Source organism: Alligator sinensis, unplaced genomic scaffold (genome assembly GCF_000455745.1).
Source record: "Alligator sinensis unplaced genomic scaffold, ASM45574v1 scaffold1056_1, whole genome shotgun sequence".
Classification (NCBI taxonomy): Eukaryota; Metazoa; Chordata; order Crocodylia; family Alligatoridae; genus Alligator; species Alligator sinensis.
In genome coordinates this window covers 196,967-209,277 of record NW_005842818.1, presented here as the reverse complement: position 1 = coordinate 209,277, position 12,311 = coordinate 196,967, and the positions used below count along the sequence as shown (strand labels likewise).

Genomic DNA, 12,311 nt, shown 5'->3' with positions numbered 1-12,311 from the left:
TGCTTCTCGTAAGATAAGACTTCTCATGGCATAGAATTCATTAGAAGCACCGTTTCTGGGCAAGAGCTAGAGGGCATATTACAAATGCCATCACTGAAGCATCAAGGTGTCTGTCAGGAAACTGCAATGAATGTAAGATTAACAGTTTAGGCAGAAGACGAGATTAGCTGGTGCTAGCTGCGGTGCGGTTCTGTGAACCATTTAGAAGGTCTTCTCCTACACCATATTTATACTCCACCTCCACAAGCAGCAGATGCATCTTCAGCATTATCCCTTCAATACAAGAACAGTTGCTCCTAATTTCAGGCCTTGCCTATAGCTTGGAAGAATGGTCAGGACAGAGCTGGGGTCAGCAACATCCTGCAGATTTTGCTGGACAGGCTTCATTTTACAAGCCAGAATTATAATTAAAAAAACAAAAACCCCACAATATTTCCTGTATTTATTGGGAAAAAAAAAACACAAAAAAACACCTGCATCGAGTCTCACTGGAATATCAGGCTAGACATCAGGAGGCGCGACTTCACAGTCAGGGCGGCTAGGATCTGGAACCAACTCCGAGGGAAGTGGTGCTTGCTCCTACCCTGGGGGGGTCTTCAAAAGGAGGCTAGACAATCACCGAGCTGGGGCTTTTGACCTCAGCATCCTTTCCTGCCCATGGCAGGGGGTCAGACTTGATGATCTGCTCAGGTCCCTTCTGACCCTACCTACTATGAAGTGTACCTAGACAGTGATCAAATCATCTACAGCATAGAGGTTATGCATTATGGATGCATTCAGTTAACTGTCCAGGTGGCCTGACCGAGGTCTAAAGAGGAGGGTCAGAATTGGACCATTTATATGGAGTATCTGTTGTAGCTTATATGCATCATTCCAACTTAACGAGAGGAAACAATTTTAGCATGCATTAAATACCCTGCTAATTGTGCATTAGATGTGCTCAAGGTAGTTCATATTAAAGTTTAGGCCTTTCTTGAGAGAGAGGCAAGCAGAGTCTGCCTAGGCCAGTAAATGTTCATGATTTTTGCCATATCATCTTGCTGTACATCTGGGGAGGCAGGAGGGAGACTCGCTGCCAGGATTGTACAGGCAGCTAATTCCTCTTAATGTCAAGGGTACAGTCCGTTTCATATCTTGCTTAATTTTACTTCTCAAAGTCTGAATGCAATGAAAGGACTTTGGTTTTGCTCGACCTGCTTTACCGCAAAGCCTGGGCAATCCTGGCGCTCTGGATTAGAGGAAAACCCCATTTGAAGAGGTTACCACATCTAGGGGATAGCAAGAACTACACCTGAAGTCAGGCAAACAACCTTAAACTCGGTTTTGCTTGTGATCTCACTGTCCCAACAGTTCAAGGCTTAAGCGTACTTCTAATCCTGCTTTTATAACACTTGCTTCCAAATGAAAAATCCTGAAATATGAGCCTAAATTCACCAAACTAAGAGATTTACTGAACACTATATGCTTGCTCTTGTGGAAGAGGAGAGAGAGAAAGAGAGAATGAATAGGGGGTCCTGTCACCAAGCAGTTCAGAGACAGTCACAAGAGTTACTGTACCTCCCCTTCAGATTTCACACCAACCACTTTGCCATTTTCTATCACGATCTCTTCGATTGGCTTGTTCAGCATGTAGGTGCCTCCATAAATAGCGCTTAGCCTACAAGAGTAATGCCACATTAGCACAAGGCTCTGCATTTGGACAGCCATCCCAGATACTTGCTCACTTACTCTGCTTCAAGAGACCCCCCATGTATCAATTAAGCTCATGGTAACACAACTCTGTGGTCTTGATAAGGAGCTGGCCTGAAAGTCTTTGCTCACTTACTCTGCTTCAAGAGACCCCCCCATGTACCAATTAAGCTCATGGTAACACAACTCTGTGGGCTTGATAAGGAGCTGGCCTGAAAGTCCGAAAATATGCTGCAGTAACAAGATATTGCCTTGCCCTCAGGCCTGGATTTCCATGACACTTCCATCTGAAATCAAGCATTTCATTCATGCCATTCAAGGATCTGGGGCAGTTTTACTCGCTGTGGTGCCCCTGGCTAAGTTCAGTAGCACAAACAGGCAAATCTTACTCCATAAGTTTGCCTCAATCTTTTAAGAGCAGCTGCAGCTTTTTGCTGAACTGTTAAACCTCACCGTAACAACTGCTTGCGTTTAGTGGAATTGATGGATTACCACACACTGACCTATGCATCTGCAGGGTTTGGGTTTTTTTTAAAAACTTACCACACAGGAATCCCCAAAGCTTAGGTACTCAAGTAAGAGCCCAACCATGTTAACCGTTTCCAAGGCAGACTGCTCAACTGTGCTCTCATTTCCTATTTAAAGGCTGGTTTTCTCCCAAGCCATGATCACATCTACTTCCGAGCAGAAAGCACCAGTTCAAAGTGTCTGGATAGCCAAGCTATGAGTAGACCGCAGGTTGCAAGCTTTGAAGTGCAGCATGTAGGAAACTGTTTAGGGTTGCTGAAAATACTACTCCCAGGTTCAACCCTCCTATTGCTGGCAGTGGGAGACAGCAGGCAGTGCAAGCCAGCCTGCAGGCCTTCCCAGGAACCAGGATCTCACTTGTGAGAAACCTGGACGGCTTCCAGGTGAACACCAACGGCAAGAGTGCCGTGGCCAGGGTTTCTATTTGCTGAAGTTCCTCAATTCTATGAGGCTTTAATCTGATGTAGTTATGCCAACTTTGAACTTGTCTCTGGCATGAATAATGCAGGCAGCCAATTCCTGTAGTGCAAGGGTGTTAAACGCATAGCCTGCTGGCCAGATCTAGCTTACAGAGCTGCATTACCTAGCCACCAGTAGTTCGGGGAAGTGGCCTGAATTTGGGGCTCTTGGGCTACAGGGAGCACTGGCAAGAGGACGAGCAAGGGATAATACAGTCCCCATCATCCTACAACCATTTTGCATACCACCACTGCTGAAGCCCCCCACCTCCTTGGCCACCAGCCCCCCCACCATCAGCCTTTGTCAGAGCCCAGCGCAGTCCAGGCCTGGCCCATGGTGCAAGGAGTGTTTGATGCCACAGTGACAGTGCATCGAAAGCCCTACTAACTGGTGAATTAAGGCAAGTGTCAGCAAGCCCGATGCTAGACCGGTCTGTAACCAAGCAGGTCTTTTCCAATACTGAACTAACGTTGTAGAGGGCTTGGCTGCCTCTCAGACAAGAAGTTAAGTGCATAACACCACTTCCTCTCAAGTCCATTGAGCTGGCTCGGGGCCAAAGATGAATCTAACCCACCGCACCAGACACCTCTCTCCCCAGAAGAGGGATGCAGTGCCCATGAACACTGCTCATTCAGGCCAGCATAGGGCTCAAAAATCCCCATTCCTGTACTGCCTCCCCCCCCATACCCAACACCCCACTCCACAATGCAAATTTTCTCAGTGAAATAAAAGGAAGTTAAGAAATGCCATGCAACAGATTAAGCACGTTCCCAGGCCCAGCACCCAAGATTCTGCCCGACAGCCGTGAACAGCTCGTTGGAGGCAAGCTGAAACTCGCAGCTAAAAAGTTCTCACCTTGCAAATCCCTGGGGCAGCTCTCCAAGGCCATACAAGGGATACAGGTAAGGGCTTTTACCGTATCTAGCCAGTGATTCACTGTACAGTTTAATCCTGTTGATAGTTTCGTGGCATGGTTGATCTAAGTAGCTGGAAAGAGAGGGGGGGTGGAAGAAAAAAAAAAGTCAAGAAGATCTGAGCAGACAGCACTCGTTTCACCAGACCCAAGACAGTTTTGCATTAGGGTGTGCTTTAAGAGTTAGGTTGCCTCTAATGGAGCTGCCTTTCCACTCTTCCTAAGCTGCCACTCCTGAAGCACACTTCCCCACTGAGGAGAGCAGAAGGAGGGAAACAAACACTTTAGGTTTTGCTAGACTGCTCATTTAAGCCTTTAGGTAACCCTTGAGGGAATGGTTAACCCAAACTACTAGCTTATCAGAAGCAGACACATCCCACTAGCACTAAGGACCCAGCACTTAAAAATCCATTGTTCCAAATGTTCAAAAATGCCCCTTCCCTGAAGGTAAGCTCCATGCATTTGTGGCTGATGAAGACCCCATACCCTTCAAGGAGGATCTCTCCAACTCACAGGGCATGGAAGCAACACCCAATCCCAAGTGGTGTTAGAAGCCAGCGAACACACTTACTCATCAGTTCTGTACAGTGCAAGAGCGTGACCTGTGAAGTCTATGACATCCTGGCCTAGGTCAAACTTCTTATACACATCTCGCATAGTCGTCTTCTTGGGGTCAACACCTTCAAATGTTCGGGCGTCGTTCTCATCAAAGTTAGCAACGTACACTAGAAATTTCCTGAACCGGCGTTTCTCGAACAAGCCCATCAAACCTACAAGGAACAAGAAGCGTTATCAGATCAGAGATCTTTGCTACAGATCAAGGGGTCCGATTAGAAACCAGAAAGCAGTTTCAAGTCAAGCCTTCTTCTGACTTGTAAAGCTATGGCATCTGCCAGTCCACGAAGTATTACAGCAGGCGCACTGGCAAGGACTAAAAACCCTTCAATGTGCCCCAAAATTTAAATCTGTCCAAGTTAGCCCCAAATTAAAGATTGTGCTGCTTGGGCTAAAGGACTCTCAAAAGCTCCAGATTAGCTGGAGAGCTAGTCTGCTTATTAGGGAAGTGCAGAGTAGCTTTCAATATTAGAACAGGACTCAGCAGATGTGCTAGACACTCGGCAGTAGTACAGAGAGCTACTCCTATAGCTCACGGATAATCTCGCTACTCCCAGTTGCCATTCGAGGGGAAAGTACTATCCTGGATCTGTAAGCTTTTCTGGCTCAGCCTCAAACTAAGTAAGAGCCCAATCAGCTAAATTACCACCTTCCATCAGTTAAGCAGCTCTGGCTCCTACCCCCTCCAGTGTGCTGCAAAACAAAAGCAAGCCTACTTCTCTAGTCCCTCCATAGCCTTTTGAATCCTTCCCACATGACTTAGTAACTGTCTTCAATGCCTCCAGCTTAAGTCTGCAAAAGAAGATGGGCATCCTGGTCCTAATGTGAACAGGACAGAGGCAAAGCTAGGTCACTCAGACAGCACCATGAAAACAGGCAGTAGGCAGCAGAGGCACTTGGGCAGTTTGCTAAATTTAAGCAGACACTTCAGGTTACTCTCGGGAACCCTTCGATGGCTCAAGGAATGAGAAAGTGGACTACTCCAGGCTCCACTTCCCAGGGATGGCTATACAGCATTGCTCCAAGCAACTGGAGCAGCTATCACGTTGCAGCTGCAAGGAGAAGGAAGATTCAGTCCCCGACCAACTCTTCAGGCATGCTGCCCATCTGGCCACACTTCCCTGGTACAAGTGTTTGACATGGACATAAAAAAACCCTATAAACAAGAACTTGCTGAGTAACTCTTCCCCAGTTTAGGCATTTGGGCTTACAAGAGGCTATACTGCAAGAGGTTCAGTGTTATCATTTCCATCCCAGAGCACTGGACAGAGTCCAGAACCCAAAAGCTGGATGGGACCTCATGGAGCTCCCTTGTTCGTTACTGAAGCCCAGTTAAAACAGCTCTCCAAGGACCGATTCAGTGGAAACAAAAACAGTTTTGTCTTGTATCTCCTCTAATATTAGAAAGCAATGGATGTTCCACTGACACACAGGTCTGTCCCTTCTGTCTTCCCCACATGCCTACACACACACACACAAACTAGAAAGCTGCAAAAAGGGCTTTATGTGGCTCTCAGCTGGAGATTTCTGTATCTGAAGAGATTGTGGACTCACTGGACACGTCTACTGCACTTTTAGCAGCTTGTGCAGATTACTGGCAAAAGGCATGCTAATGCGCTACATAATTAGTCTACTGCACATTCGTGTCACTTAAACATGTGCACTGGTGCTACTGCACAATAGCACTGATTACAATGCATTAAGTTAGTACCCATTACAGGTACTAAAAACTTTATGCACCATAATTATGGCACATTAATGCATGTGCAGGATGTGCCCACCCTGTACAGGATCGAGACACTATCTTTAGTATCTGGAGAAAAAGAGCACTTTTGGTTTTCATTAGGCTCTTTTAACAAATCAAAATCCAGGGGGAGTAGTCATCAGCATTCCTTCTGGACACAAAGCTGATTAGTTTGCAAACTAGCTCCTACTTCGTACTGCAGCTGTGAAAATGCAGTTTCTGCAACACTTCCATGTGTGTTAAGACTACGCTGCAACATCAAGACAGGAAGCATCTTGATTTTAATAAATAAAGGACATTTAAAGCAAAAAAAAAAAAAAAGTTAAGAATTAACAGCAATTTTCTGCTGGAGCTGGCAACTGAATCTATTTCCCTACTCCTCTTTTTGAGCTGTATGACAATCCCTCAGAAGAGTCTAAATCGCAGAAAAGCCAGCTGTACCAGGCTAGGCTTGTTAAGGAGAGCACACATAAGAATCGCTCAAGATCATCTGTCTCCAAAAACTGTTTCAGTTCAGACCTGAAATGCAGGACAGCAGGGTTGACAACCTGTACCCGAGCTGCATTCAGCCCACGAAGCACCTGGATCTGGCCTGCAACAAGGGAATCAACTGCAAGCAGCTCACCCCCTTTTCTGCCCAGCACAGTGCTACTGATCCTGTCTACAGCCCTCCTTGCTCGCTCCTACCCCGCCTGCCAGTGCTGCGTACTACAGGTACCATTTCTCCCCATTCCTCCTCCCCAGTACACTGCTTACTGGAGGTAAGCTTTCTTCCTTCACATCTCTCCTCCTCCCTCTCCACTCCAAGATCAGCTGCCACCTCCTCCCCAGAGGGGAGGTGGCAGCAGCCAGGTCACCAACTATGAGTCCCTGGCCCAACACTTTAAAAGGTTGCCAACCCTTAGAGTAGAGAATGGTTAGCTTGGAATCCGCCTTAGATGCCAAATCTATCAGTTAAACTAATCTAGTCTCATACTTGTAAAGAAGCAAGAGCAACTGAAGAGGTAAACCCTGTACTTGGAGCAGAACGTATTGCTGGAAGGGGATGTGGAAACACCATTAGGAATGGTTCAACGATGCACATTACACAAAACTTGGTTATCCACCCTGTTAGCGTGCATGCATTCCCAGTTCGTCTGGGAGATTTAATACCGCCGATACAACCCAATGACAATACCCCAAAGAGCTGTAAGCTTACAACTGAAGGAAAACAATATCCAAGTGAAAAAAAAAAAAAGAAAGAAGAAGAAAAACTGCTTACTGGATGCCAAGGCTTCTGCCTCAGTGGAAGGAACCTTGTAGATTTTGCCACCCTTGTAGACAAAGCTTCCTTCAATCACTTTGAAGTCTAGGTAACGAGTGACTTCTGTGTAAAGCAGCATCTTTACCAGCTGACCTGCAATCAAGAAACCAACAGCAGATCTTTATCTGGGTGATGAGCCCCCTGTGAAGAGGATTATTCTTCTCCTCCAACTTCAGAACAACTCCCAAAACGCTCATAACACTGCTTTGCCACAGTATCTCCCCATATACTTGAGACAAGGCAGGGTCAGAGAGAGTTGGAAGTGTGGACATCCGTTTTAACCAGTTTGCAGAAGACTGCAAAAAAAAAAAAAAAAATCCCCTTTCTGCTACTTCAAGCGCTGCTAATATGTTGGTAGAATTCCTAGTGTCCTCACTTTTGTGATGCTGCTAGTGACATTTTTTACTTGTCTAACACTTGTCAAATCAAGATTTGACAAGGCTGGAATTGCAATGGCAGGAAACAAAGGGACAGTGCTGTGCTCTATAAAAATTAACAGTCAAATATCCAGACAAAGTTTACAAGCAAGGCAGCTACTTTAGGCAAGACGGGTCTTCACTCCTACTGTCACCCAGAAATTCATTTTAGTTGAGTGGCATGCTACCTTAAGAAACAACTGAACTAAGGATGTAGCTTCTTTATCAGTCTGTGGGTAAGCTGGCTGAATACACAGTTCGGTAGGCAGGGCTTCATGTGTTATGACTCTTGCCCGATCCACAGCATCGGTAGAATCCCTGTCTGCCACACCAGAGACCTGGGTTTAATTCACGTATGCTTATACAGTTACAGCCATGGAGGCACCAAACGTCTGGACTCAGTCTGGCCTTTGGATTCTGTCTCAATGGCCTACAGGGTGGGATGGAAGATCTGGGCATCCTCCACACTCCTGCCTAGGCATACGTGTTGAAGGTCTAGGTGACTTCTCACACATACACCACAATCCAGAAGGGTTGACAGTTGCCAAACCAGGTAGTCCATCTTGCCAATACACAGTATTACCAACCAGGGAACAGAAGCAAGAATAAAGTGTCTTGCATAGGTTTCATGAACAAAGTCTCCGATGGCTGTAATAATGGATATTTAGTAATGTTTTAAAGCAGCCCTAGAAACTGGGAAAACGAGGACAATTTAACTGCTGACCAGCCACTTTTGCTGCTAATGGTAGCTGCAGTGCTTATCAGCGAGTTGGCTGGACCTAGCAATGTGCCCAGTGACTAGAAGAATCACTAAGGAATGGGTGGGGTGAAGATATCTGCAAGCAACTGGCCACTAACCCTATTTGCTATCCTATTCAAGTTCAGTCCTTTTCTTAGCCTTCGAAACTGCATTATTGCCTACTCTAGTGGCATCCACCCTTGCTAAAGAACAAAAACCCTTACTTCATGTTTTCAGCACATGTTTGTGACCAGTTTTCTATAACCCATGAACAACACCTGTGTACAGCACAGGTGCAAGTACATTGCAAAATCCAGTTTAGAATAAACGCATTTCTATAATTAGAGACCCTGCCTTTAGAAAGGTCATACAGCTGACTTTTTAAGGTTCTTCTGTAACATGCTCTGCTTCTCTAAGACATGGGCCCCAACTTTTGAGACTGTTTCCTTGTAAACGTCTCAGCTAGGACACAGTGAGTTATAGCATCTACCCAAATGAGGGCAGACCCAGTGGGAGAACAAATATTTTTTGAATTATCTGAATGACTACTTCAAGCAGCCCTGGAAGAGACCTTCAAGACAGCTCCTCAGAACCAATACACAGAAAGACATACTGAAGTTGGGACCCTGTCTTTAGTCAGAAATAGCCTCAAGGAGATGCAAGTTACCTACCATTAGCCATAAGGAATTTGGGAATCAGGTCCACGTTCCAGTCTCTCCCTCGTCCCATTGACTCTGGGGGAGACCCAGGTAGATTAAACCTTTTATAAAGCTTTGGATGAAAACAAAGACAAAGTATTACTTACTTTGCTATATTATCAGTTTGCAAGGAAATCGGACCACCCCAGGCTTCCCAGGCAGCAAGTAACTGATTCACACATGCAAGATATTTAGTTTGAAAACCCGACTAATGAACGATGCCATGTGCAAATCACATCTAGTACTACTGCAGGTCTAGCAGCAAGCAGGCTGCTTGTACTCATGAAGAGTTGTTTTCCTTCAATGCAGAGCCCCGGAATTGGAGACGGGCTTATCAGGATTACAACCTGCTAAACCAAAACTGCTTTTGTACAGCACAGCAAAAAGTAATCTGATCAATTTTGCTGCCTTGCTGAGCAGATCACTGTATTTGAGGCTTTAAATCAAGTTTCCAGGCAAGTAAATGCTCCCTTGCCTTGCCAACCAGACTCATGATCAGATTGCCTAGAGACCATTTAATTGATTAGTTACAGCAACTTCAGCTTTTGGAGTAGGATGTTCAGAGAATTTTGCAATCGTGTGGTTATGTGAACTGAACAAGTGCCCACTCTAGTTTGCAAAGCTTGGAAAGAAAGACCAAAATGCATTAGTGCTTTTACTTTTGAGTTTGTCCTGAAGATGTAGTAGGTGTCTGACTGAAACAATGTTCACTGAGAAAGCTGTACAGCAGTAAAGAAATTTGGCTAAGTTACCTCTGAGGCTGAACCAAGCTACTTAGAGAAACAACAACTTGTTATCTAGTTAAAGTTGAATTTTTTTCCCCTCCTTCAATCTCATCAAGCATTTAGATAACAGCACAGCTACTATTTAGTCATATCAGACGATAGACCAAAGATTGTAAAGGATAAAGATGTTGCTAATTTTATTTTTGTTGTCCCCAGTACCAATGTACTGAAGAGGAATGCCAATTGTATGACTGGAGATGTTTGAAACATGTAGTTAGGGAGCAATCAGCTAGGTATAAGGATAGAGTATCAGTCTTCAGTACTTACATCCTCCAGTGGTGTAATGGATGCACTTTCACCTCCATAGTAAGAGTTGCGATCCATATGAAGGACCTTCTTTCCATTCACGGACATAATACCAGAGAGGATACATTCCTGTGCACAAGAGAGACATTTTATTTAAATAAATGCAGGGGAAGCCCTGTGTCAGCTATACAGCAGAGCCTTCCTGTTCCTAGATTCTAGGAAGGAAACACTGCAAAGTCACCAGGGCTTGCACTAAAGCCAGAGGACCAAACCCTGGCACTTAAGCAGATTGAAGGAGCATATTGGCAGCACGCCAGTCACGTTTCACAAATTCTATGTCTCAGAACTGAGCAGGAAGAGAAGCAAGGCCGTTTTCAGGGAATACGGGCCCCAGATAGCAAAAGCAAGATTGGATACCTGTCAAAGTTGAAGAAGCCTATTATTACAGGCATGCATATTTTGTTTTAGGACGCATTATCACCACCTTAAAGATGCAATTGCTGAAATGATTCTGAGAAGTGATGGAGGACAACTGACACACAGCAGAAAGTGAACCAAAAAAAAAAAAAAAGTAACGTCAAATTAAAATTAGTCTTTGGAATTGAAGCCACAGATGCGGAACAATTTTTTGAAGTAGTGTTGGGCACTGAAGAGACTCATTCCCACTCTGAAAGGGAAGCTTTCACAGCCCAACCGAGGAGAGGAGAATGGTGCGTGTGCCTCCAATAGGACTGATACGTTCCACCGACATGGGGGAGTCACCAGAACTGTTGACAATAGTTTGACTTGGATCAAAAAGAGGAAGTGTTAGTTTAGGTGCAAGCTTGTGTATCAAAAAGCCTTGGGGGATGTATGCTGAAGCCAGGCAACCACTCTGACTTTCTACTAGGTTTAAGAGACTTTAACACAAATAATTGGGTAAACCACAAAAGCTTCCTACCTCTGGGACCATAAATTACTAACTTAAGGAGGTCCATCCTCTGCAGATTGCCAATAAGGCTGGATCTAAGAAGGCAACCCTAGCCTTGAAGGGCTCAAGGGAATAAGGTTCTTAAGGACTCCTCCATCTGGCTCTTCAAACTAACTGTTTGGCAAGAGAAACTCTAAAAGTTACCCAAGATAATTCTCTTTTGTTGGGTGTAAGCAACTCTTATAGACTTTGTGGGATACCCCAAGTCAAGGGTCAGCAATGTTTTTGGGCTGGGTGCCAAACACACCTGCAACCTCGGCTTGCAAGATCTTGGCATGCCAGGGACAGACAGCAAGGGAGCCGTGAGGAGCCTGATCCTTGTTGGGGCATGCAACTCTGCTGTCCACCAAGGTGCACGGGCCAAGCAAAATGCCTTCATGTGCCACACGTGCCGGGTGGTTACTGACCCTTGCCAAGTCTTCCAAGTCGGTCCCTGTAGTTACTGCCAGAAATGCCTTCTTAAGACCACATGGAACAACATGTTACACAACCTTTGTGTATTGCAGCCATCCTGTGCTTGCCTTATACCACAAAAGTAAGCCACTATGAATGCCAGCCAGCACCGTACCTAGATTCCTGGTGGCCTCAGGCAAACTTTTAGTATCGGGCCCCGCTTCACCAGTGATGATAATAATAGTTACCATTTTCAGGCCCCCTTTCAGTCCAGGCCCTGGACGGCCACCTGGTTCACCTATGCCCGTGTCTGGCCCTGATGCCAACATTCAAAGAGATACAGCTCACATCTGAGCAGAGGTAATGCCACCTGGTCCCATACAACCCAAATGGAAGTGAATAACTTGGTGTCTAAATGAGCTTGAACGAATGGGATGATCACGGTTGCCACTCAGCACTGGCAAAGATTAGTGTTGCCACCTTCCAAAGACACAAAGCTTTACTTTCTGGAGGCCCAGGTTACAGCTGTGGGTAAGAATCTCAGCAGATGAGAAGGGAACATCTCCTGTGGTACATACCTTTTCTGAGTTAACACACATCTTTACTACCATGAGGTTGCTGAATGCCCAGAAGACGGTCCTAAAACTAGTTTGACTGACTAGTGTCTTCATGGATCCCTCGAGTTCTGTCAAGTGAAGAGTTTAACCCAGTGGTTCTCAACTGAAGTGCCACAAGACCCTTTTAAAGGTCACACTGGAAACAGGAAGCAGCGCACCACAGGCACCACCACATTTGGCTTCTGCAAAGCAAAAA

The 12,311-nt window shown here is 45.5% G+C and overlaps 1 protein-coding gene across 1 annotated transcript in view; it reads right to left on the bottom strand.

The window, feature by feature from the left end:
* Positions 1–10,286, bottom strand: part of GDI2 (GDP dissociation inhibitor 2) — a 13,940-nt gene extending 3,654 nt beyond the window's left edge. Inside the window, exons 1-6 of the mRNA XM_014525520.2 lie at positions 10,157–10,286; positions 9,078–9,177; positions 7,210–7,344; positions 4,161–4,359; positions 3,532–3,663; positions 1,558–1,657 (exon numbers count right to left, since the gene is read on the bottom strand). Of these exons, the coding sequence (XP_014381006.1) occupies positions 1,558–1,657; positions 3,532–3,663; positions 4,161–4,359; positions 7,210–7,344; positions 9,078–9,177; positions 10,157–10,243 (753 nt within the window). The 5' untranslated portion in view covers positions 10,244–10,286. The remainder of the gene's footprint in view (positions 1–1,557; positions 1,658–3,531; positions 3,664–4,160; positions 4,360–7,209; positions 7,345–9,077; positions 9,178–10,156) is intronic.
* Positions 10,287–12,311: the final 2,025 nt, after the last annotated feature.